Genomic DNA, 27,647 nt, shown 5'->3' with positions numbered 1-27,647 from the left:
ATCTCCAGTGACACGTAGCTCGCAGTTGAATTTCTTGTGAGCAACATACCTTCTTCCTCCAATCTCTATTGAGGAATGAACTGAATGAGGACCTAATTCCCTGCAATACCTTGCCATATCTGCTTTGTGAGTTCACTCAGTTGCACATGATGGAAAAGGGCCTTTCAGAAGTGTTCACAATATCTAAAATAGTGAGAACTATCTTTTATTTTTATAATTTTTAATTATCTTCCTATTCTGGACAATGTTCACAACCAAATTTTTCAATCCTCTCAGTTGAAGTTTTTCTGTGAATATTTACAATTTAAAGAAAAATAACCTCATTTTCAAAGATGATAAGCAGTCACTTCATTCAGTGAAGGAGATTTTGAGGCTTATGCTTCTTCCTGTCTGACCTCGTAGGCTTCTGTTTTAACTCCTTCATATCCCCAGTGATGATAGGGGCAGTAGTTGAGTGACCTGTATGTTACCTGTAGTGATAGACTGAGCCTCCAAAAGTCAAGACTCTACTGCATTTTTTTTAGGTTCCTGGTTACTGTGGAGTTGAGGCTTCATGGTTTGAGGAAAATGATCTGATGATTACCCAGAGCTGAGTGCTTGAAAAGAGCGCATAAAGACTGAGTTGGAGATGATCTGACTCTTGCCCAAACAGACTGATGTAATATCAGAAACATGGTCGGCTGGACTATTTCCCTCCTGCCTGCCTTCTGCGCTGTGGCCACAAATCACTTAGGTGCTTTGGAGACTCCAGATGAGAAATGGGTTCTGTTAAAATCAATGGGACTTTAACTCCTGTATGACATTAAGCAGCCTTCCTGAACTGAGATATCTCTTCTCTCAATCTTAGTTCATGGGGAAAAGATGGTGCTTTTTTACTTCCCAAGAGCATTCTTAATGATTTCTGAAGTATTTACTGTTACTTGTGAACGATGGCACAGATTGTGTGTTGAGTAAAACATAGTGATGTATCCTGATACCTTGAATGAACTAGGTGAGGAGATTTTGAGGCATATGCTTCTCTCAGTCATAAAAATACTTGGTTGCATAAACCTCGCTTTTATGCTGCCAAGCGGATATATTACTACAGACGCACAACTGGCCTTTACCTGGTATCAGAAACAGAAAAACCTCAGTTGTCTTAATGCTGACAGATTTGTCAGTATTGGAAGAAACAGATGGGGTGGAAGAGAAAAGATCAGAAGAGGGAAAAGTTTGAGTCTTCCAGTTGGTAGTTAAATCTGTTCCAAAAGAGAAGAGAAAAGGTCCATTGTGCAGCAGAAAGTTTTACTTTTCCTTGTTGCATAAAACATCAGCTGGTTTCAGTCCAGGATCAGAATGCTTACACAATAGGACATTTTTAATTGGTCATTTAACTTTAAATTGGCTACAGTTATTATGTTAATAGAATTGTCTTCCCTTTGCAGGGACCTCAGGGGCCTGCAGGACAAAAGGTATAGTATAAACAACAGTACCGTGAAAGTGATTGTTCTTCTTGGTGCTAAATTGTAAGCAGAAAAGGTGAATGGAATTAGCTACTGTAACCACATTGAATCAGTTAGTTTAGGCTCTGAATTTTGTTTTTGCAAAGTGCAACCATATAATGTGAGACGTAAGATTTCTCATTTCCCCATTATAGGAAGTTCAAGCAATGCAGAGCAGACTGTTTTCAATCTGTCTCTTAACTTTCAGGTCAAAAGGTCACTATAATTTTCTTATTCATGCACTGGTGCAGCTATGAAACCAAAGTTAAAACGTTGTGAAAGATGGGGAGATAGAGTTTCTGATTAAATGCCTGTCCTTTCTCAAGTAGATCCGTGCCATATGACTAAAACATTGACCAGCAGAAACAAAGGACATAGGTGTTGCTGATAAATGATGTTCAGTTGGCTGTGTTCAGGTGGTCTGCCGGTGTCTTCCTGTTTCTTCGGTAACCTGAGAACTGGCTTCCTGTAAATGCTTTCAGCATTATTTACACTTATTAGAACAGACTGCCCCAATTTGATGGAGTGAATTTAGGATTAACAGAATTATGCCATTAAAACAATCCTAAATATATTGGCAATAACCGCTAGTTAGTGGCACTTTTCCAGTGTCTCACCATGTACCACCAAGGCAGATCATTTTCAAAGGTATTTCAAAAGATAAAAAGTGTTATGGAAAATATGTAAGAAAATAGGCTCAATTTGTATAAGGAAACAAAAGAAAGGAAAGTAATAAGTAGTTTTAACATATGTGGGAAAGATGTTCCCTCTGTTTTTCTCTGTCTGAGTTAATATTCTTTAAAGTGATGGTTTGCTTGCATCTGTTAAAATAGAACTTTTCGAACAAATGAAAAAAACCTGCTGATACGTAAAAAATGTAATCCCAAAGCATATAAATCGGTGGGATTTTTGTCAACTGTGAGCAGGACAGAGTTTGCAGGCTGAAGGAGAAGACTGCCCTTTGCGATTAGCAATGCAAGAATGTGACATTAAATGCTGCCATTATAAAATTATTCCTTAAGATCCCAGTGGGCTATTTTGCATGTATGGCATCAGCAAAATCCATGTGCTGATGTATTTTTGAAAATCTGATAAACTTTCACTTTCCTAAGGACATGGTAGAATCAGCATTATTTATGCTTTGTAACATATTTCGTAAGAAAAATCAGTAGGTGTTTAAGGCTGTTGTTGACAGCAGGAACTTTATGAAAATGATGGCTTATTCATTCTGATGGCTTAACACCCTCCTGAGTTTTGTCTTCTGGTTTTCTGGAAAAATGAAACAAATATGTGAAAATATTCACTAAGGCACCTTTGTACTGGCTAGCATCTGGCAAATAGAGGTAACAGCAAGGTCAAAATGGAAGCTTTGGGAATAAGGGGAAGGTGTTGTGGGATATGGGGACAGGCTGAGATGCCAATGTACTGTTTCTTGCTAGGGTTCCAGTGTTCCTGCATGGAATTCAACCAGTTTCCTGCTGATGTGCAGCTCTCTTATGAGATGGAGCCTCTTGGGAGTTCAAATTTGGGGGGTTTAGGCGAGGCAGGTTCTTTTTTTACAGAACTGTTCCGTCCATTATTCTCTCAACTCTATTCATTGGTGAACACATGCACCCATTTTGGATGCATTCCATTCTGGTTTTGGTGTCCTTTCCTAATCCATTTGTAGTGAAACTTCAAACTGATGTGAATAGAAGAGAGAATGCCATGTACTGATTCTTGGGTCTCAAAGAAAGCACAGCCTGCAGGGCTTCACAGGATGCTCATTTGGATGAAGGGCGATGGGCATCTGCACATTTCAGTATTGGCAAAGCCTCTGCCTTTCCCAGTCGCCTGACCTGTTTTTAGAGTGTCAGCCTTTTGAACAGGTATCACACTTTTGTGACCTGTTCATGTATTTAGAAATGAAAAATAATTATTTCAACTTCCTTGCTGCACAACACCATTATTATAAAAAAAAAAAAAAAAAAAAAAAGAGAGAGAGTGACAATGCTGTGTAAACCTAAACAATTTTTCTGCTTTCTTCATGCCTCAGGTTTTCACTGAATATCCATATTGACAGTTGCACAAGTTTCTACAAAAAAACTTGTCCATCATACAGAAACTTAGTTGTGCAAGAGCTTTGTAAAAAAGACCTCTCCAATGTTACAACTCAGTGCTAATACCTTGCTTTCCTTCTTTATGTCTGCTCCTTGTGTCTGGTCTCTGTTTTTTTGATTTTGATTGCAGTACTACTGATGCAATTTAAAAGGATATCTTTAATTTGCACTGTCAGGCTGAATTGTTGCAGATTTTCCCTTGAAAGCTTCAAGACAGGTTAGTGCTACCTATTGTTGTGCTTGAAGCATCCATCTGAAGCACTGATGTTTTTGGTCAGGTGCTATGTTAGATTGCATAGAATCAGTCTTCAAAGTTTATCCAGAGCATTGAATGGTTTGGCATTTTAATTCTTAAATTTCTCTTAAAGCATCTGCAACATTAGAAGGTATCCACCAAATTGAAGTTTCCTTCTGGAGTAGGACATAGAGTGGGACAGTCATTAAATGCACAATATAAGAACATATTTAATTAGTATAAAATGTGAGCTGGGAAGAGAACTCTGTTGGAATAAAAAATATTTTTAAAAAAATTTATTGCCCTTTAGGATATGCAAGCATTCAACATTGTTTTTAAGTATGTATTAAGAGACGAAATATTTCATGACCTGTTTAATTTGCTAAATACAGGTGTCTGTTTCCCGCCAGGGTTCTGTTGGAGTGCCTGGTGTTCCAGGGAGAGACGGACAAGTGGTGAGTTCGCTTGGCTTCGTCAGCACTGAACTTATATATGTAATAGATTAAAGCCAGTCAAAGCTTATCCACACAAGCAATGTGGAATAGTACATCGTGAGTTGTGATTTCAACTGCATGTAGTCTCATTTGTGTTCCAAAGTCACTTTTTTTCTATTTTTTTACTTAAATAGGCAAGGAATGTAATTATTTGAACTGAAGGTTTGATTTTGAGATTTGATAATGACTAATAGATTCCAGAGAGAAATGCGGATTAGTCATGTACAACTTTAGATGGTATATTTACAAATTACATTTTTCTGCGGGGTCTCTTTACTCTCTGTTAGCTCAATACTGTGATGTAAACAGTTATGTTGCTATGGGGTGTTTATGCAGTGCCAAGTACAGTATTAATGCAAGCTATAAATAGGGAATGATAAGAGGCTGGAAGTACAGGTGCAAAATAATACGAAATTGAAATTGAGGAGAAAATGCAGAGAAATTAATAATAATAATAAAAAACACCTCACACACAGTTGGGAGGAAATATTAACGTAGGCAAGTCTGTGTCATCTTCTGGTGCCGTCACCAAATTGAATCACAGTTCAGAATGACTCTCCATAAAGAGAGGTCTCAGGAAAGCAGCAGGGGTGTTTCACAACTTCGCTAAGGTTTGTTGGCAGAGCTGCAGAGTGAAGTTTACATAATATCCCTTCCCTGACTGTAAACAGTATTATCCTTCTGTTGTTCTCACAAGCACTAATGTTCATGGTGAACTTCAGAAACACTTGCAGAGAATTCTACAAGGAGAAATTACAGTATAGGCCATTCACTCTGTTTAAGGAGCAATGAATGATAGCGTATAAAATTAATATTATTCAATACTTTCTCCTGCCCCTCCTCCCAATGGCACCAGGAAAAAAATGAAAGATGTTTTAAAGTTTAATTTTAATTACTCTTTCCTAACAGAATAAATGTACCATTTCTAGTTCTATAAAATACAGTATTATACCTGTGTTTTGACAGTGGTGATAATAAATGATTTAATAATCAGTCATATTGCTTTAGTGATAATGCTATGAACCTAATATTTTTACAGTATTCAGAATGGTTTAACTACTGCAGAACAAAAAAAAAATATTTGGAATTAGCCATATATTACACACAAGAAATTGTAAGAAATTGTTACAAAAATAACAGCTTTGCAATGAAGACCTGAGATTTTTCCTTGATATTTTATGGCTGCATTTAGTTGTGATATGAATGGTAGACAGTAAGAAATTTTACTCCCATGAGCATAAAAATGGATTTCAGTAAAACAAATCAAATGTGCAAAATTTATTTGATTAAAAAGCATTATGTTGGGAGATTTAGATTTTTTTAAGGTGTATTGGTAAATCTCACGTATGTCTATTTTTGAAAGACCACATAGACTTGCCTGTATTCGTGTTTCATGGAAAAGAAAGAAAATAGGCAGTTGCATTTGATGAGGGAAAAAATGCAACGCATCTTTAAATGCTATTTTTCAGCTTTAAATTCTGTTTTAAAACAGATCCTAGCATTTTCAATTTATGGTTTTATGTTTATTTGATTTATTTCAATATTTATGGCATCTAAAGCATTGAAGACATTCTTAAATAGTTGCCACTTTTGATAAAATTGTCAGCATGGTTTTTAATGTAGTTGGACTATTTTACTTTTGACCTATATGAAAGAATAGCTGTATTACTAAACTAGAATCTAGATACCAGGATAAAAGCTATACAGATAAAAATGAAATGAGGTCAAATTGTTTTGGCTGTTTCATAGTTGTTAGTCGATTTTGACTACCAAGCATTTCATTACGTACCAAGAATATGTTATTTTCTTATAGTACTAAGCAGACAAAGGTTGAATGTTGAGATCTTCGCTAGTAAATGGTCAAGTTCTGCCAGCTTGGAAATACTCTTAGAAAGAAAATTAAACTAAAATACTATTTATCTGAATTTAGTATTACTACATGTAATGTAGCCTAGGACTCCCATGTTAATATATTGCTACTAAAAGGTGGATTCTTTCAAATTATATGCAAAACCAGATTCTCATTGCAGTGTTATGTAGAAGATACTGTTGACTGAAGCCCAGAATATTAATTTTAGTGTCCGACTCTTCTATCTTCCAACTTTAGGTACAGCCTTTTGAGGAGTCAATATTTACACTTACAGAGTTAGTCCCTGTACATTAGAGTTGGGGTGTACTGTGAGCTGCTTGATGGTGCTCCTGACTTTACTTATTTAGATTAATGTTGACTTGCAGGATATTTGAACTGGCTTGAATGCATGGTGCAAGTCATCTGCTTTTGAGAAGACAAATGGTTAAAAGGCTTTATGAAAGCCTACAGTTGATAGCCTTTTAATCAGTGAACTGCTGTCAAACAGCAGCATGTGCAGTGCAAGAAGTTCCAGGTTAATATTTTTTTCTGACTTTAAAAGGCAGTGAGTGTTAAGCACATTCCTAAAATTAAGTGTGTGTGTGAATGATTTCCTCAGCAGGGCACTGAAATATTTTTCAGCTGATGAATGTCGGCATTGAATTTAGTTTTGTTCTCCCCCTGAGCAGTTGAATAATACAGAGCTAGGTCATCTCCATCATGTGTGTGTCTGTAATTTTTCTTTCCCTTTCCCTTCACCTCTTCTTTAATTGCAACAGTGGATTATGGGAGACAATTGACAACTCTGACCAGTTGGTCTGGGAATTAGACCATAAATTCTGAGTGCACTTAGAACAATTTTCTAATCCCTTAACACATGAACCACTTTTCTCAGACAATCTCTAAATATTAGAGTAAGTGTTACTTTACATGACCCACATGTTTTAGCAGGAGTGTTAACTAGAAGATTTTGTTCTACTAAAAGTAGTGGCACAGTTATTCCCATAAAAACTTGTCACTTTTTTTCTTTTAATTCAAATCCAATGAAACATTACAAGTATTCTTATGTACCCTTGCAAGGCTATTTACATTATTTGTGTGATATGTAGATCAATAACAGCTTATAATTGCTTTTAGGAGTTTGTAGTCACACTCTGCTGCTTTAGTTGAGAACAGTAACTCAAAAAGAGCCACCTAATAGCGCTGCTCAAGGCGTTGTCTCCGCCAGGCGGAAACTTTTGAGAGAGAAAGGAGAGGACCTCTGAGCATTCCCATCCTTTTGCAGACCAGTGTGCAAGCAGCCCTGTAGCGAGTTGCTTCCTAGCAAAAGGCTAAGAAAATAATCCTTCTTTCCTCAGGCATCTGGAATAGAAGGAAAAAAAGGATTATACCTGCATGGAGACACAAGGTTGCAGTGATCTAGGGATATCAGATCCCTACATGAATAATGTCAAAATGGCCACAAATAGGTTCTTGGAAAGTTCAGTTGTGCAAGTATGGAATTTGTATTCTGGTATTTGTTAGGTGGTACTGCTTTGATAAGGGCTGCTAGTGACTGCAGCAATGACACGAGGAAGAAGGGGGAATTTATCCCTCAACAAGGATTGTATTGGGCCTGAAGAAACCTAATTTCTGATCAGTGGATTGGAGGCTGTGTAACTCTCTCAGCTTGGAATAAGACTCTACCTGGAGTGCATAAACCCCTCACTCTACTTCTTCCATGGACTGTTTTTACTTGTGTAGTACTTGGTATTGTTATTATTTTGTAAGGGCATATTGAGAAGAATGTGTGGATGGTGTAGATCATTTCATCTTAAATTGTTTGAGTAATTTGACATTAGCGGTTTGATAAAGCGCAGAAGAATTTCCCTTCCTTCTATTATGCCAGTAGACTTAGAGTCCGGGTGTGGACAATACTTACTGCTTACTTACTGCTTCATGCTTACTATTACTCTAATTCATGCATATTTCCCTACATAGTAGGCACAGTTTGAAAGCAGTATTATCCCATTTCTTTAGAGAAATGAGGAAAGGTGTTTATACTAGCATTTATTAAAAAAAAATAAAGGAAGGAAACATTATTAAATGTAGTCCACAAATTCTCAGGCAGGCTTGCAGACCAGCTGAGTCTTGTTCAAGTGTCTTTTCACTTAATTTTAGCTGGTGAGTGGTCCAGGAGAAATTTCCAGTTCTTAAACAAACAATTTTAAGCTACTTTTGAGGGGGACGAAAAGTGAGTTGAAAGAAGGTAATTCAGCTCTGGGCAAAATGGAAATCACAGTAACATGCCTGAGAAACCACTTTTTCCCCCTTCTGTCCTCATTTCTGTATTTTTAGAGTAAAATTAGACTGGATTAAGTTTGGGGGCCTCTTATATTTCCTTATCCTTAAAATTGATTACATTCTAGTGACTGAAAAATACAGCAGTACTTGACAACCTTTCTTCTCAGGGTGAGGTGGATATCAACCAGCTGGTGTAGACAGGCATTTGACCAAAACCAAGTCTATTACAGAACAGCAGCCTCCAGTCTGTTTTTCTGTTAAAAACAAGAAAAGCTGTTTAGCTGTTTGATTCTGGATATAAAGGTATATACATACAGAGCACAAAGCCCTCCCAGCAAAGAGAGGTACGCTTTCAACTGCCTTGATTCCTTCGATACGGACTCCAGTGGGTGAGACATTTTCAAGACGGGTCTGAAGTCTATTCGTAACTTTTATGAGCTCTTTTCTCGTATTGACAGCTGAGGCCAAGCAGCACCCTGCATATTCTAATGCTGATCAAATTGAGATTCAGTTCTGTGTAAGTATTGAGATAGCCCCTATCACCCTATTTCATCTGATGAAATCATTCCATCTGTTCAATGGACAGGGTGCTGAAGGCTCCTTTGCCCAAGTTAATACAGGAAAATCAGAGCTAATCTGTCAATACAGGTGTGTTAATACAGTTACACAGGTAGTACTGATGTGAGAGAGCCAAGCCTGGAACCCAGGTGTTCTACTGTGCTGGTCAGAAGAACATCCTTCTTTTTATTCTTCTTTGAACTATCTGAACATCCTGAATCAAATTGCTGGGTTGGGTGTATTCTTCTTGCCATGTTAGCATATAGTTTGCCCTGTTAATTGATATCAGCTGGAAGAAAAATCCCAGCATTTCTTGGTCTCAAGGCAGTTGTTTCAAGCCCGTTCTAGAAATCATCAGGTTTTGAATAGTTGGTGGTGTTCTGCATAACGTTCAGTCATGCCTTGACGTCACAGCTTGCTGCTGCAAATATTCTTTCTAATTCATCGTAGTAGTGACGGTAACTAAGCTTGTTAGAGTGCTGCTACACTTAAGGAATTGAAGTGCCTGTTCTCCCATCAGGGCACTTGGGGTTAACATGTGGAACTTCAGTTAGTGTTAATGGCAGTTTCACAGCCACAGCCTGGCTCCTGTAACATGTTAACACCTTTACTGTTACTGACAGCAAGCACAATGTTGCAACCTATCTGTTTGTTTGAAAACGCACTGTCAGTATGGCACTAATGGGGACCCTGCAGTTTCTCTATAGCATATAAAAAAATGACAGCAAAACTCCACTGTGTCTGCGGCATTCTTTTTCTGTGTAAGTGGTCATCAAATCAACTACTGGAGTATTTACGCTCCTGATGAGTAAAGCTGCTTGTTCTTGGGTGAGTAGATGAACAATAGTAAATTTGCTGGAAATTTTGATTTCCACTGTTCTGAGGCTATCTGTGAATTCAGCAAATTGAATCTGAATAACTTCAGATGGGTGATAGTGAATAACTGGGGACTTCACTACAAGGCTTCTGGTGGTGGAGCCCTTTTCTGCAGTAGACAAATGGGTAGAGGATTATGTTCCGTGTTACAGTTTTTAACACGTTGGGAATGTTTGGGAAAAGGCAGCTTTTCTAGCATTTTCTAATATTTTATTGTCTATTTGCACACTGAGTCATGTCATGAAAACGGGACCCTTCTTTTAGGGTTTGTCCACTAACTCAAAGGGCACAGGAGAATAAATTTGTGTGAAATAGAAAGTAAAGGCTACCTAAGGGCATTTCTGATCCAATATTTGCAGGTTTACTAGTCTGGGGCATGATATTTGTGCATGTGATAGTTTTGTCACTGCTTTTTCAAGTGAAATAAAACATAGATAGTATATTCAGATAAGATGCTGCTTGTACCACAGCATCCCACCAGCCTGTTTCTCTACCTGTCCCGGTGTCAGTTAAGCCCCACATTGCTGAGGGATAACATCACTGAACAATACGTGGAAATCCTAGCCCTCCTTCATGCCATTATAAACAGGCTTCCTTCTTGCAATAAAGCAGGATTTATTTTTATTGTGGTATATCACTGTTGTCCCGTGCAGTGTTCGCTGAACAGCACAGTTCCTCTGGGGTGGTCTAACCAGGAAGAAGAATGCAGGAGAAGGGCAGAAAGGGCTAGTCATCCGTTTGGACTGGCCAGTACCTTGCACTGAGCACTGAGCTGTTTCAAACCTGCCCACAGCCCGTTGCTGTAAGGGAAAGATTACAAGGGACTGTCCTGAGGATAGCTTCACACAATCTCCCTGCACCCTGTGACTCTCTTGTGTGAGGGTGCAGTGTGGCCCTCATTGTTATTCTAATTAAGATCTTGGGATATTTTTTATATAGACACAAAAAGTTTATAGAATGTGTTATGTTTAGTGATTCCAGCCCCTTTTCCTGAGTGGCAGTTACTCAGGTGTTCATGAATGCAGAAAGGCAAGCTACGACCTAAACTTAGATGTGTTAGAGGCAAAGTCGCTCTTTACATGGGAAACAAAAATTACATATCCTGACTCGATCTGAAAGCTAAATGCTGTGCAGAAGACAATTGTTTCTGCAGGCTAACGCCTTCCCTCTCAGTGCTATTAAAGAGAAACTTCAGCGTGAGTCAGGAAACACATTAGCCATGGCCTGCTGAATGTAAAAATATATGAGATTAGATATCTAATTTCATAGCTGTCCTTTTACCAAGTTGAAAGCCTAATTGAAATTATTGCATGAGATGGCACTGTTGAATGTCTAGTTTTCCTTTACATGTATCATTCCTTGAACAGCAGTGTATTGTCTTTGACATTTTAAAATGACATACAGGGCTGAAAAATACTCATGCAGCATTTTACACATTAATTTTAATAAATGTTTTGACAAAAATGAAAAAAAAGTAATAAATCATACCTGGTAACAAAAGTATTTAAAATTATTTTTATGCCAAATACTGAAATGGTCTTTTGGGACCAATGTTCCTGAAATAGCATTGTGTTTAAATGTATAGCTGGGGAAGAACTGCTTGCTTTCAAAAGGTTAGGTGTTGTTTTGCTTTATAACTACTTTTGGAATTTCCTCACCATTGGGATGTCTGTCAAGGCTTTGGTCTGTTTGGTGGTGGGGGCGGGGGGGTTGTTTGTTTTTGGGCCTTTAAGGCGTGAATGGAATTACTAAAATATCTACACATGAAGCCAGACTCTGCCATGCCCTCAAGATATGTGATGTGAAAAAAGCAGCTTCCTGGCACAAAGATCCTTTTACTGTGTGCTGGGAATGTCCACAGAGGGTAAGATACAGAATAGTTAGTGTGCTGTGCATTTATCCTTCATCTTACTGCTCCCTCATTCCTTGTACAGACAACACAGTGAAGGGGATTTTGTAGGTATGACATAAAAATGATTTTAGAGTAACCCCTGTGGTTCTGGCCATTAGAAACAGGAAAGGATAATCACTGCAAAGCATAAAAGCACAAGGTCATTTCTGTGCTGTCCTAGATCTGCCTTCAATCCTTTCTTTTCTCAGAGCTCATCTCTGCTGTGATTATGCTTCTGACTAATACTTCAGGAGCCAGAAGTGTAGAGTTGGCTATAGAAAAGTCATGTATGGGTCAGAAATGAGACTGGTGGTGCAAGTAGGGACTTACTATGACTAGATAACAGCCTGAGGTTTTCACTTTTTCACTTTTTTCAAAGAGAATAAGATGATTCTTCTGTCCCATTATTCTACCTGTCTTAGCCACACTATTGACTTGCCACATTTGTAGCACTGATACGTAAACCTGGGAGGAAGTTGCAAGCTTGGGACTTCGACGCTTTGATTAGAGACTTAAGCCCCTGGAAGCGTCAGCGGACAGCAGCTGTTTTAAATTGAAGGGGACAGAAACAAACTTGTTTGGGGTGTGGGGATGAGGAGAAACAAATGCATATTCACGTATCCCTTCTGCTTCATTTTGTCAGCTGGCAGTTTTCTTCAAGTGCCTTTTAGGTCAGTCCTTTAGGATACTCATGCCTAATCTCCAACAGCTTCAAACCTTGGCCACTCATATATCAAATGCCTGCACTAGAGTGTCAGCCTAAAGCTACTAAAGTACAAAGGAGCCTTGACAAGGGCCTGACTTAAATGGCTATTTAATTCCCTGTGAGTTTCATGGTAGCTTTTTCTCAGGCTTGAAAAATCTCACTGATGTTTCACAACTAACATTTTTTATCTGTCTTTGAAAATATCTCGCTCATGTTTCACAAGAATCTTAATAATTTTGTTTAATATCACAAAGTAGTCCAATCATGGTGACATAATGTATTACGTATTCCTGTTACCTAATTTAGAAGCAGAATAGAAACGGATTTTGTGGAGAGTCAGTGTCTATATTTGTGATGTAGAAGTGACTGTATAAGTAAGAGAGAGAAAAGACCCTTCTTAATGGAAGACTGTTATAGAGAATTGAAATACATCTACTGTTGCAATTGTAACCAGCTTTTATCTCAGCTCTTCTGTAGCTTTTGACTAAAGAGTTGGTTCATCATAAAATTGCCAGGCAGAAAAATTACATCTACTAAGTTTGAAAACTCTATGAAAATTGTCCCCTGAATTTCTGATATGAATTACTGGGTTTTATGTAATATTTCTAATTTCACTACTACATTAGCTATTGAATTAAACTTTTAAGCACTTTTTATACTTTTACATAGTAAAGGGCTTATAGAACAACCTAGCTGTAGGCTTTTTCAGATCTTCTCTTGGATGCCATTTTAACATGCTCTGCCACCCTGGAAGCACAATACAGTTGTGCAGATGAGGGTTACCTGAAAAAGATGCATATTTCTTTACTTGTGAAACTGTGGCATACTTCTATAAAAGGTGTTATTCAGTTAGCTATCGCCTCTAGTTGTTTATTAATAAAGTCAAGTCATTTCTTTATCATATTCCTTAAAATAAATCAATTATGTCTGTGTTTTTCTCCATAAATTGAAGAAATAGACACCAGGAACTGTCTTTATGTCCTTTTTTTTTATTTTGGCCAAAAAATTGAAGTTTGTTAGTAATCGTCATTTGTTGATTGACTTATGAAATTTATTTATGACTCCTCCAATTGTGAAAGAATATATATGCTGTTAGATGTACCCAAAGTTGGGACTATTGATGTTATTCACACCTGAAAGTCTCAAATTTTTAAATGTACTTTTCAGCCAGTGGTACTAGAGTGTGAAAAATGAGCAAGCAAGCTATATTAAAAAGTCAAAAAGCTATCTATTCTTCCAAACTCTTCCATTTCTGGAACCAACCCTTCTAATTTTTTCTTCATTACCTGTCTTCCGTGTGAGATCAGAAGCATAAATGTCAAAATCATTTAAGATAAGCTTTTCTTGTGGTATTTTTAGGTATTTCTTCATAGAGAAAAAGAAAACATTGGCAATCTTGCTGGAAAGACTATATTCTTAAAGTTAGCTGCCAGTTTTCTGGAATCAAAAATCTCAGTTCTGTTTTCAGTTTAGTTTGTTACCTGTGTATTTTTATCTTCCTCAGTAGAATTATTTATATAGTAGAGTTAATTAAAATTGATCCGCTCTAACAGATTAAGTAAGATATACTAGGGCCCAATTATGAAGTACTTATTCAAACTGAGATTTTTTAAATTTTTGTTTATCATTATGTACCCAATGTAAGACAGTAGGTGAAATACTGTTAATATACTTCATCATGTCCTCCTTAACTTCATCTTTTGCTTTCTTTGCCTTTAGGGTGAACCAGGTTTGCCTGGTATAGCAGGAGAGAAGGGAGCAGCAGGGCTTAAGGTTAGTATTGCAAATGGATTAAAAACAGAAGCACACAGTACATGAATGCATATAGATGGCAGTCATGCTTTCTCACTCGTGTTCCTATGCTGACTGTCTTTTAATGATCTGCTCATTCCGGTGATCAGTGTTGTAAGAGGCTTTACACATTTTGCCATAAAGAAGCATATTCTTCTGCCGTGCATGTATAATTCCAGTCAGTGGCACTGACGCATATGCATCCACTGCCAAGTGAATGCAGTACGCTTGCAAGTGTTTGGGAATTTGGGGACCTTTTTAAAAGCCTTTGTTTATACTCCTTACAATGTGTTTCAGGCTTCTTTTCAAGAGCTACTGTGGTCAATTCTTTGATGAATGTCAGGGTTAAGTCTTGAAGGCTGATCCTGCTATTATGAAAGTTAACAACAAACCTCATTAGGAGCATGTCTGGGCCCTTATTTGTTACAGCAAAATGTCTCCGCCTTTATTTTATTTTTAAATAATTTGTTCTGCTGTTTTAATATTGAACGAGTGAAATGAAACATGCAAAAAGGCTTGTGATGACTTCGTTTAAAAGAAATTTTGCCGTGTCTGAGATGATGTGATCTGTGGGCCTTGGAACGGATAATACTGAATTCTAATCCCATCAGCTGCGAGTGTGTGTCTTTGGTGCACATTCACTTCTCAGCTGATTCTGGGGATCACACTGCTGCTGACAGACAAGTGGGGCAGACTCTTTGCATTTACTGACTGGCTGCTTGTCCATCAGGAATGAAAGCAAACCATTTGGGAGCATAACCTTTTCTTACTTTGTATACAGAAGAAGCCAAATTATGGCAATTGATGCTTAATTCATATTCACGAGTGTATTCTTTGAGTTGCCTAGTGACCAGCAGCCATCAGGAGGGGCAGAGATGAGCCAGAGTGGCCAGAACTGCAGAGATGAGTTGTCAGGGTCAGACTCAGGGTGCAAAAGTGCATTTGCCATTGAACCAGTTACAATTTTAAAAAATAATGCTATAAACCATGCTTTTTACAGAGAATGTTAGGAGCACTGAAGGCTCTTTGCTCTGAATGAATTATGAATTAGTTCAAGATGCATAAGGCTTTTTGTTTCTCCTCCTTCTAAACCATTAACAGAATTGTAAGACTTTCCCCTCACATTTGGCCTTCTGATTTTTTTCCTTCATACATTCCCAAAATAAAGGAGAACTGAACCTAGTCACCTCTGTCCTGGTAGGTCACTTCACAAAGACATGTCTGTTTGTCAGGGTTTAATCTAGAATAAAACAGGACATCCCCACCCCCATCCCCTTCCCTGGAGAAAGGTAGGCCTTACATATAAATCATTAATCTTTTAAAATTGTGTTGAGAATGTATTGTTTATTGGGTTGTTCTATTACATTTACTAATTTTATTGTTTATTGAGGATTTTATTGTTGGGTTTTAGCATTTGAGAGTGTCATCAGATTTCCACTTGAAGTCATTGGCTGACATGGCTTCCATAATGTCAGGGAATCATCCGTAGCATTAAACAAATTCTAGCTGCTCTCCTGTATCTTGCATTAAATAAATTATCTGATGTTTCCTGGCTTTTGCATATTACTATTTGTGAATTTTGCACATGTTGGTAACTTAAGACTTCTTTGCTCTGATTATGTTGATCAGGGTGACCCTGGAGAGAGAGGAGAAAAGGTGAGGCATATTTCACTTGCTTTGTTTTTGTCCTGTTTTGGAGAATTGTAAGTGCACTGATTTTGAGTTTAAAAAAAAATGCAGCTACTGCCTTGAACTCTAGAGCCATTGTGCAGCCTTTGTTAGAGTCAAATAATATGAATACAAGTTATTTCACAGGCTTCAGTGGGATTACGCGTGGAGATCATCGGACATGCATTAAAGGCTGCACAGTTGACCAGCTATGCAACTAATCACAACTACGATTAGTATCAGAAAAAGATGAGCCTGCCTAATTGAAAAAGCCACCTCTTTCTCATGACTTGATTTTGGTGCTCTGTTATCTGTGGGGAGTAGTTTATTGTACAAGCAACTAGGTGACAGTGATAACCAAGAGTCTAGATGATATGTAGGTAACCAGTTCTTAGCATATTAAAGCCAAGTCCTCCACTCTGACCTGAGTCAGTTTAAGTAAGGGCAAGAGAGAGAGATATCGGCAGTAGAGACACTATATCAATTGTGCTCTAAAGTCCGTAGTCACGCTAGCATGAGATGAGAAGTCGGAATGAGCTCCGCGCTGCTAAACGTGGGTGTAATTCTGCCCTACTGGGGAAGAGCTTTCAGTAGGAGCACCCATGTGAGAATAAATACTCAGGGTGAGGCAAGCTTCTGAATCTGCAGAAGGGCAGTTTGAGGAATGACGTAATCCTCATTTTGAGTAGGAATCTGTACACAGACTTATCTTCTGCAAGTACACTGAGCCATGTTTTTAAAAAGTAAGTTGTTTGTATTCGGGAGCAGTTTGCTCTTGAGAAATGTTTGTCCATGTCTTTGCTGCTGCAATTGAATTTCAGTCCAAATCTGTGTATATCCACATAATAGCATCTGCGAGCATGCTTTGCAAAGGCAATTCATTTTGCATGTTCAAAATCACATCATAAAAATAATCTAGGAGAGGCTTGAAAGTGTATACAGCCCATGTGAGACTAGGTAATTAGGAACCTTTTTTCACCAAATCATCACTTTAGCTAGAATTTATATTTATTGAAGAACTTTACTAATCCTTTTTTTGTTTATTTTGGAGCACGAAGTAATAACTGTAACTTCTAACAATTTATTTATTGTATTTCCATTTGTTAAAATCATGGTATTTCACCATAAACATCCTTTGTCTCTGCTTAAAAACTGTAGTTATAAATGCCCTCAGTATGCAGAATCATGTCTAATGGACTTGGAATGACATTGCTGACAGTTAACCTTGCGTGTTTTCATGTTTCATCAGGCCCTTAATTAAAGAGTTGCTAGATCGTTAGATAGTTACCATTGTGTTAATGACTGTGATATACAAAATGGTCTCTGTTAGAAGTCCTCTGAAAGAATTTTACAGTAAGGTTTTCAGAGCAATATGAGAGATACTGAATAAATACTGGTATTTGAATACTAGTACTGGTACATGACCAAGACCTACTCGAATGTTTTTTAGCCTATTTAGAGTCAATATTTATCAATATTGTTGGCATTTTAAATATCTCTCGCACCTTCCAGGAACCTCAAGTCCCACAGAAGTTTTTCGCCCAGATTCTCATATGTGTCAAAGACTTTTTTTGGTGTAGTCCGGTGTTTTGAAATAATATAAATGGAATGAATTAATATAAATGGAAATTGGGCCTTTTTATAGATAAAACTTTGAAATGCTTCTTTAAAAAGTTGTTTTTAAAATAGTAAATACCTACCAAGTGGTGAAAAAGACCAATGTTCAGATAACACTTTTTAAACAATAAATAATACTTAGAATTTATTTACAGGTAATGGTCATTTTGGTGGTTCCTTGGAGGGGTGGAATTCAGTGAAGTTTTCCTAGTTTGTGAATAATGCATGGGGAAATACTTGAAACTTAAAGAGCATATATCATAAATCACACACGGATCTTAATAAAAAGTATTGGAGTTTGATAACTGTCACCTGATTTTGATCAGATGCATTGAGGTGAATGTGTTGTGCTGAAATAATGTGAGTTAGTAATTTAAAATGCTGGATCATCATGAAATCATTCCTTCATCACTAAACCATAATGATCTGGGGAAGTCTGTAGACCAACAGGAAGATAGTTATTTCGTAGTTTATGTTTTTTGAGGACTTATGAAATTATTTATAGTTACAGAAAAGATTGTAAAAAGGCAACAGATATAACAGCTATATAAATCACCCTTCCTGACCATGTCATAGGGAGACTGACTACAGATTAGTACAGTTAGCTTGCTAATCATGTTTGAATGCTGACTTATCTCTGAATGCTGTGTGCTTACATAAAATCATTTTAAAATAACATGTATTTTAATTATAGGGTGATGCTGGAGAACATGGACCCAAGGGTGACACAGGAGAAAAGGTAGACTGCTAATTAGTAGAGAAGAAAGCATGTGTTTTAGGCATGTGTACAGTCTAACCAGCTAATGAAAAAAATAATTTGATCAAAAGGAAAATGCATTTTAAAGAGTTTCTTTTAAAGAAGTTTTATGATTTGGACTGTGTTCATCCTTGTGAACAACAGAAAAAATGTCACTCTTCTGTCTAATTAAGCATAAAGTTCCTGACTTTATACAGCAGCAGCTTCAATTCAAGATACACCAGCACAGCTCTAATCAGCACTGCTCTTTGTGAAATGCATGTTGTACAGCAACCTGGGGCACAACCTGCCAGACTGTTTGCACTGTGTCTGGGGAGTTTTGTTCTTTTCTGATATACCCTAGCTGTAAACATTTCCTGTTCTGTGTTGCTCTTTGAGGGAGGGACCAAAAATATGGTATAGCTGCAGCTAACTTCCTCACAAGTTGCCAGCTGGACAGCTGATAGCTGAAGATTAAAAAATAGGTTTTAAATGTTTTTGCCAGATTATATCAGCAGTTGCCTCACTGAATGCCTCATTATCTCATTCTAGTGAAGTACCACCATGTGGAGGTCACTAAAGAGTAGACATTGCAAAAAAATTATTTTGTTTTATTTTATGTGAGGCTTATTCTGTATTGTGGAGAAAAAAAAATCAAAAATTGAGCTGTGTTTTTAAATGTGCTTTACTTCACCTAAGTCTTAAGCTTTATTTCAGCAAAGTCAGAGCAAAACCTGTGTTGTACAGGAAGACAGGGTCACTCAAAATGGTCTTTACTGACCATATAATTTTACGTATTTTTTATGTATATTTTTGTGTAAAACTTGTACAGAGCTTATTACTATCACTCTGGAATTCCCATGCTTCTAATAAACTTTCAATTTAGTTACTACACTTGGGCAGAAGCATAGATAATTTCTTCTTTACCGCCTATACATTTAATTGCATAACTGCCTGACATCAGAGTAGTGTAAGGGGAAATTTTTGGTGCATTAATCAAAATTCTGTTTTGACTGGTAAGAAGGGCATGCATCATAGGGAAACAGTAAAGCTATGAATTCAATAACACAAAGCTATTTTGGGGCATATTCTAAGATCAACAATTAAAAACAGATATTAGATTTAAGAATAGTATGTTGTTTGATGGCCAGAGTTCATTTAAATAATAAGTCATCTGCAGTCATGCTTATTAACCCAGATGAAAGTCTTAAGAACTTTATTCAGTTACTTAAACACTATGTGCAGATAAATGTCTTCTTGATTCATTTTTATGTGACTTAAGAATATAATTGCTAGGCATATATGAGATTGTTGTCGGACAGATAGGCCTTGAAGCAAGTAAATGGAAAACTTATAATCTCTCTGGGAAGTCTAGTGAAGCTTCACTTCAGCTTCAGCTGTGATAGTGGGCATGCATCCACTAGAGTGCCCATCCTGCACTGTGGTCTGCAGTGCGCGCATCTCCCCGCTTGGGGCCATGTTTAAGGAAACAAAAAAAATACTCTCCCTCCTTCTGTGGAAAAGCCGTTCTTCCTGAGTATGATGTTATGTATATTTCTGTGCGGAGCTTTAAACAGTTCAGCAGTCTATTTGAGATCAACTTGTAGAAAGTGTAGGTCACCAGGAGACTTCTTATATTTCCCTATCTGAACAAACGTCAATAAATTTGTTGAATTTCCGTAATACAGAAGTGTCCCATCTCCTGCAGGCTTCGCGTAAATGTCAGAGGTGGGATGGAAATACATGCTGTTTGTGTGGAGATCATTGCTTTAGCAGTGACAGGCTAGCATCCACTGCATGAATTTTCAGGACAGAGTGAGCAGAGCTGTGACTTACCTGACTTTCATTTTTTTCCTCCCTTTTTTCCTGCCTGCGAGACAATCTGCCAGGCAGAAAAAAAGATCCAGATCTTATAGAAGAGCTGCAGCATAATGTTTCTGAAAGATAACTCTGCATGCAGCACTTCAGTAGGGAGCTTAGGAGGATGCATTTTGACAGATAATTTAGAAGTGAGCATTAAGCTTGGTGTCATTTGTACATTTGTACTACTAAGCAAGGAATGTATTCTTTACTGATCTTGATCACAAAGGGAAGCTTTTGCTGTATGATATTTTGCATTATAAGGCAGGGATGAATTTGCCTAGTAATTGCTAACCATGTTAATGTGAGAGGAAATCAGAATGACTGTGTTACAGCTACGTTTAATATGCTTGCAAAGTAGCCTTGATTTCCCCCCCTGCCCTTTTTCTTTCCTATATATTCTTTTCTGTATTGTGTCTGCAATTTCCCTACTGGTGTCACAGTCATCTTGACAAGGCAGTTAACTTACCTTGGCTGTTGCACAATAATGTAGGGTTTTGAAGTAGCTCAGTAGGACTCCTGTATTTCTCTCTGGAGGTTTTCTAATGGGGCAGGAGACTAACACAGAAAACTAGGTCCTTTTCTGTTGTCTTAATAGAAGCAGACAGGACCGAGTTCCAGCAAATTTCACAACCAGCTTTGCTGATGCATTATGCTAAGTATATCTTCCACTATAGTTCTTCCTTACTACACAACATGTGCCTTATATTTGGGTAGCTCTGAAATGTCTAGAGCCTGTGATACATTGTGTAAATTCACTAGTACAAGAGTATTGAGAGTTTTTGCCAACTAAACATCTGCAGAAGGGTGCAAAACTTATTAAGGCTCATTTTTAAAAGACTTTTTAAGAGATATACTGTTCAGAGATGAGGGAAGACTGGTGCCGGTTCAGTTATCTCAGGTGTTTAACCACATATCTGTACATACCCCCACTGCTCAGGAAACAAGCCATGACATTTATGTAAGTTAACGCAGATGCCAATCACTAAATCATGATGCCATACATATGTTTAAGAGATTTCATCCGTAGATCACAAAACTTAAAAACTTTTCTTTAAAAGATAAAATAATGGTCCTATGAGATAAATACTAAATTTTCATTTATATGGTGAGAGAGAGCTCAGGTGACAACAGTTTCATACTTGGTCTAGGAATGGGTTCCTATTTGTGCACTTAATGTAGCCTTGTTTTCTGACCTCCTGCACCCAGCGGCTCTCAGAAACATGGACTTGCGTACCTATTTTTGACCTGTGACTTAAAAAAGAAACTGTCTTTCCTAAGTTGTCCTACCTTGAAGACAGTGTCAATGGCAGACGAGTTCTTTCTTCTACTCTTCTGCTGTAGCCTTTGGCCCCTGCAACCTACCAAGTATCTTCCTTTTCTGTGCGTGTTCTCCTGCTGAAGTTCTTCATTTCCAAATCGGCTGACTCATTAGAGCACTGAGAATGTGCTGTAGCATAATTTTTTTTCTTTAATCCCATATTAATTTTCATTCTTGCATGAGGATGGATTATAATTCTGTCTTATCTCCCCTGTATCCATTATTATCCTGTCAAATGTTTAACTTGTGAATGTCTCTTACCAGTTGCTTTGCCACTTTATAGCTATAAAAGATCCTTGAGGGTTTGCATGCTCATAAGGGGTATCAGCAGTATCACTCATGCATGTCTATCAAAATGAGGCAGCTCAGGTTTCCAGACATGAATCAACTCTTCATAAAACTGCTTTTTTTTTCTTCACAAAGAGAAAACTGCAGTAACTGTGCAGAGGAAATCTATTCCTAGTCTTCAAACAGAAATGTTCATATTACTTGGTATCATTTAATTTTATTAGACTACTACCAAAAAAACCCACCACTCCTAAACCAACTTTAAAACTATGGCATTAAAAAAATAACCTCCCTTCAGCTCTACCTAACCACCAGGAACTGGTAGTCACTGTATGTATTTTAATAAAAACATTTATACTCTGCTTAAACATCATCAAAGTGTAGTTCAGAATTGGTTATTTTTCTGCCTTTGTGAATCACTAGCATGCTGTTGGGAAGCTTGAAGTCGTTGCTGTGTAGCAATCTGTTAACTTCATTGAATAACCCAAATTTATTTTGAACAACTACTAGAGAAAGTTTTTCAAACATAGGCAGTCTGGCCATCTTCAGTGATATGTAGTTTAACTAGCAAACTTTAATTGAGGTTTTTTCCACTTTTCTTTGGCATCTCATTTAAGAAAAAAATGAAGCAAACTGAGAATACAGGATCTGCGAAAACTGTACAAAAAGAACTGAAAGCTGAAAGCTTCCCTGGCTAAGTCATTTGCTGATCCTCTGAGCTTGTGCCTATCACTGCCTATCAAATGCAGTCAGCCTGGCAAAACACAGGAGAATCTCTTTGAAAGCCAGGTATTTCCTCAGAACAGAGCTTTCCTGAATGCATAAATTACTACACTTCTGTCATCCTGTAACATGCAATACTTAGCTGCATTAAGCTATCGGAATAAAAATGCTGAAGAGCTGTGGAAAAGAGCTATGACCTGTCTTAATGGTAAACACATAGGTCACTGGGTTTTTTCAAGGCTAGCCTGCATTAGCACAAAAAGCTTTGTCAGATGAGACGTGACACTTGCCATCTGTAGAATTTGGCTAAAAGGAGCACTTACGCCTTTTGTAAATGTCAACGGATGATTTTTAATGTACGTCAGCATTTTGCAGTTGTCAAGGCGAGTCCCATCTTCTGGCTTTATGAAGTACATGTATACAAAATCTGCAATTATTGTATCTAAATTATTAGCTGTAAAAATTCAAGTTAATTATTATGCTATTTGGATGAATGAAACTACATCCCTCTGCATGTTCTTGAAAGCAAGACTGTTCTTTTTGTGAATCACACTTAAGCTTGCTATATAGTTATCTTGCTATATAATTGAGCGTGGGTTTTTTTGTCTGTTTCCTGAAAATCTTTGTATGTAATAAGTGTGATTATTTCTTGTGGATTTTTTATCAGGGTGACCCTGGTTCTTCTGCTGCAGGAATTAAGGTAATTTAGTGTTTATATCAGTTGGAGGGGGAGAAGAGAGGTGGCTGTTCTGCATTATTTTGTAGTGCCCCGACATTTCAGGTACTGTTAATGTTATGGTTTTCCCCAACCCTATTTTTTCTTTTCAGATTGTCTGATCTCTTTCATCTCTGTTCTTTTAGGGTGAACCTGGTGAATCTGGACGGCCTGGACAAAAGGTATTAATTGGAAATGTTCAGTTACTCTTTTCCTCGCTGTCGGATTTGCAATCAGTCTTGTTACACAGATGTTAGCAGTGGCACTTCCCTACTGCTTTGCACTAGGATGAGTCCAAGGCAGAACAACTTAACAGCCCAGGGTCTATCCACATTTGGTTTATGATCATTTTGTATTTTAAAAAGCATCAGAATGCTGATAGTAATTAGCATGAAAAGCAAGATTAGAATAACCCACCTCCTCTTCTAGAGACAGAACACTTCTTGCATGGAAAGTCTGCTGTGTTGCAGCTGGTGACACTAGCAAAGAATGGATCTGCTCTTTGGGTGATCACAAGTTAACCCTGCATGTTTGACTGAATATTAACCTTCTGGTTATGATATGTTATTACATCTCATTAAGAAGAAATAAATAGTGACTCTTTTTTAGTAGAATCCCTTTCATGTGTACTGATAAGGGGAAGCAAAGTGGCAGAGGCATGCAGAGTGTTTGAAAGGATGGAGAACAAGGAATTCTGCTCTGTTCTTCCTTCCTGGGGAAGAAATTCCCCTGGATGCTGCACAGCTGCAGCTGCTTTTGCAAATAAAGATCCAGTAGGAGCTGTAATGGCTCTGGGCTCTATTGGTCTCTCTGAAGATGGGGAATTTTCCCTTTGAATCCATATTACTTCAGAGTAAGTACTGTGCCTTCAGCTGCCTTTCAGGAGAGTAGGAGGCAGGCCCTCCTAGGAGAGCCAGTGAAAGGGCAAAGAGAAGGCACAATGACAGAACCAGATTTCTGCTTTGCAGTACTTGGTTTCCCTCTGGAGCCTTCAGCACCACTCTTGTCTCTTATAACACTGAAAATTACCTATTGCTGCCAGAGTAGAACAGAGTCCAGCTGAAGGTTGAACTAGTTGGTATTCCAGAACATGAATCCAAGAACTAAAACATATAGGGAATGTCAGTACAGCTATTTTCTAATACTCAAGGCCTTTTGATAGCAAAAAATATAAAACAAAATATGAAGTTGAGTCTTTTTGTTTGAGAAATTATAATTGCAATCAATTACAGCAGTCTAAACAAAGACTATTATGGTTGCAAATTCAGTTCTTCAGTACAGTGCAGTTTTAATTAGAAAAAATAATCAAAGTAGTTTAAAGCTATCTAATCTATGGAATCATTAAGACAGTGTGTTTTGCACTGTATGCTCTGCTTGGATAATAAACTAGAAAATGTACTTAAGAGCCTGTTGAGATTCATATCTTCATTAGTTGGCTGCCGTGGAGGTAAAAACTAGCAGTGATTTGTCAGCAGGCTCCTGGATTTCTCAGTCCCCATGCACTCAGGTTTGATTTCATTGATGTAATATAGATGAGTGAGAGGGTACACAGATCAGAGTTTCTATATTCTCGGCTTGTTGTTTACACCAGAGGAGGCCTAATGCATTCTTTCCACTTCACCCCACAAGCTCCCAGTATGCCACCTTTCTGTCTTCATATACTTCCAGCACTTGCTGCAAACCTCTCTCTGATTTCATTCTTGCCCTCCTCCCCTGCCCAGCTTCTCTCTGAAGCAAGGGTACTACATATCCCTCGTATGGGATGGATCAGGCCGTGTGTGACCTCCAGCAGCTCCTGTGATGCATTCCCTTGGAGTGCCTTGGCCGGCCAGGTGTCCCACGTGTCTGCTGTTCTGCCCTCCGCTTTGGAAGGCCTCGTTCACCCCAGCCAGAGGCTGTGGGAGATCCTTTCACAGACAGAGGCATGTCTCTGCCCTCTACCTCACCTGAATGCTTTTCCCTCTGTTGTGCCCCATTCCTATTTCCTTCCTATATCTTCCTTCCTTCTTTATATATTCCTCCTTCTTCCAATTACTGCTTATCCATCTTCTAAGGACAGATAATTATCGAGCTGCCCACCTGAATATTATTTACATGAACTGAAATGGGACAGTGTTTGAATGGTGGGACAGGGCTGTGCATTCCATATGTATTGCACAAGAGTTACAGCAACCTGCTCTGACCACTTTAGCATTACAAGCTGAAGGTAGTATACAGCCTCTCTTTCGTTAAAATCATTCTTCTCATAAAAATATACCTGTATCTTTTGTTTTAGGAAAGATCCAGAAAATAAAATATGCATTCTTCTACAATGTTAACTGTAATGAAGCATTACTGATTTAACTGTGTTTTACATTCTTTAATGTATCTTCGAGAAGCATTTTAATTGTTTTGCGTTACTTTGAATCTGAACTGGTTTTGGTGGATCCTGTCTGCTTGTTATGTGTGTGTTATAGGGGTTAGCTCTGTCCCAAGACTGAACTGTGGCCTACTGCAGCAATCCTAATAGATTTATCAGTTATAATTATTAAAATTTTATACTTAGAAGTGAAACTTAGGCCTTCCACAGTTAGATAAGAAGTCATGGTAGCAGTGTCTGTTTCATTGGCACATGTGACTACTCCGGTGAGAAACTGGAAGAGTAGCTTTTGGAGCTAGCATTTTGTCAGGAATAAGTATAATGGAGGCTCTTTAAGAGATTGTACTTTTGCAAGAGTGACAATCCACTTCCAGCTTTAGACTGTAATAGGTAATGCAGCAACAGATAGTAGAGTCTGTTGAAAATGGTGTCCCAGCCTCCATTCTTTTTTCTCATTTGTAGTTAATCTTTTCAGAGTGGATTATTCTTTTCTATGGTTTTAGCCAGTGTGAGTAGTTAAAATTTTGGAGTGACTGAAATGGACAAAAAGGCTGTTATCAGATCCCTCTGTAACATGTAAAATTACTCTATTTGGTAAAGCAATTTGCCAACCCTCCACTGTGTTTTTCAGTTTGTGGCAGAATTTAATTTTGTTATTAGGCCTTCAAGTATATTTAATACTGTTGCATCAGAACAGTATATGTGGGTACTGTAGCCTGAGGAATGTATATATTTATTATGTTTATGTTTATATATGTATATGTGAGTGTATGAATGTACGTATGTGCGTGCATATCTATATATATGCACACACACACACGCACAATATTTTAATAGCGTAATCTGTATGGGTCAGCCCAAACCACAGAGTTGGAATCTGGATTTCTCTAAAGCTCAAGAGTGTATGGAATCTGGAATACAATTTAACTCATAATAAAGGTAAAAGTTGGCTTCAGAGTTCAGGCCTGAGCTTTGAGAAAGTTCAGGGAACATTCAAATCCAAGGTTTTGGTTTGAATCCATCTCTGTATTAAAACAGAATCTCCAATCTTTAAAATAATGTTTTCCTCACATGTTATTCCTATCTTTCCTTTTCTGTTCATCATTTTTATTTCACTAAATGATGTCTTTCTGTTTAGCTGGTATCTCAAAATGATTGGGTGTGAGAATATTTTAATAGTCTTTCTTGTCTTAGAATATCAACTTTGTTTCAAAATGAATACATTCAGTTTTCAACTTCTGTTACAAATTTTCCTCTTGCAAATGCAGTAGTGCAGTATTTTTTTATTGCAATTTTAAATAAGCAAGGCATTTCTGAGTGAAGCAGTTGAAGGTTACATTCCCACGAGCTTTCGTGACACCGTTCGTAGATAAATGCCAAGCACTGAAATGATGCTGCAGATAGATTTATAAAAATGATGGTCCAGTTGTAATTAGACAGTCCTGCTTGAGTAGTACAATCCAAACTAAGTTCTTTTGAATTGCTTTGTAGCTAAATCAGTTACACAGCACAATATCTAGCTCATAGTTGAAAACGGTACAGAATTAAACATCTGTCATAAGTGTGGAACTTAAATGACTATGTGAAATGAACCAGTGCTGCTTGTTTTCTCCTCTTTTAGCAAAGGCTGATGATGAGAATTCATTTTTGGTTTTACTGACGTGACTTTTCAGCCTGGATTTCATCTTAGCTTCCTAGGTTCGCAGCAAATATTTAAGTTCTTAAATGTACTACTAGGAAAGTCATGTTAAGTCAGTGAGTTTGAAAATTTCAGTCCTGCTTGAACTGACTAGCAGTCATCTGTGCTCTTTTATCTTACTGCAGAATATACAGGGATATTCACTGGATAGTGACCATAACTGAATAATGTCTGTAATATTATGTAATTTTCCTGTATAGGGTGAACCAGGTCTTCCTGGGCTTCCTGGACTCCCTGGGATAAAGGTAAATAAACTGCAGTCTCTGTGTTGTCCTGGGGGGCACCACAAAGTGTGTGGGGGACTCCTTGAATGTGGCTGAAATGGGCTTATTGTGCTTATGTTTATATTTCTGAGCCCTTGGTATTGAACTGGGGCATGTCACAGGAAGGTTTCACAT

The 27,647-nt window shown here is 37.8% G+C and overlaps 1 protein-coding gene across 1 annotated transcript in view; it reads left to right on the top strand.

The window, feature by feature from the left end:
* Window positions 1-27,647, top strand: part of COL25A1 (collagen type XXV alpha 1 chain) — a 309,930-nt gene that overhangs the window by 231,673 nt on the left and 50,610 nt on the right. The window contains exons 13-20 of the mRNA XM_064510576.1: window positions 1,425-1,451; window positions 4,226-4,270; window positions 14,192-14,245; window positions 15,893-15,919; window positions 18,243-18,287; window positions 23,144-23,176; window positions 23,338-23,373; window positions 27,450-27,494. Of these exons, the coding sequence (XP_064366646.1) occupies window positions 1,425-1,451; window positions 4,226-4,270; window positions 14,192-14,245; window positions 15,893-15,919; window positions 18,243-18,287; window positions 23,144-23,176; window positions 23,338-23,373; window positions 27,450-27,494 (312 nt within the window). The remainder of the gene's footprint in view (window positions 1-1,424; window positions 1,452-4,225; window positions 4,271-14,191; window positions 14,246-15,892; window positions 15,920-18,242; window positions 18,288-23,143; window positions 23,177-23,337; window positions 23,374-27,449; window positions 27,495-27,647) is intronic.

The sequence above is a fragment of the Dromaius novaehollandiae genome, chromosome 4 (genome assembly GCF_036370855.1).
Source record: "Dromaius novaehollandiae isolate bDroNov1 chromosome 4, bDroNov1.hap1, whole genome shotgun sequence".
Taxonomy (NCBI): Eukaryota; Metazoa; Chordata; class Aves; order Casuariiformes; family Dromaiidae; genus Dromaius; species Dromaius novaehollandiae.
Note: the sequence above shows the minus strand (reverse complement) of the source record. Positions and strands in the feature narration are given on the sequence as shown.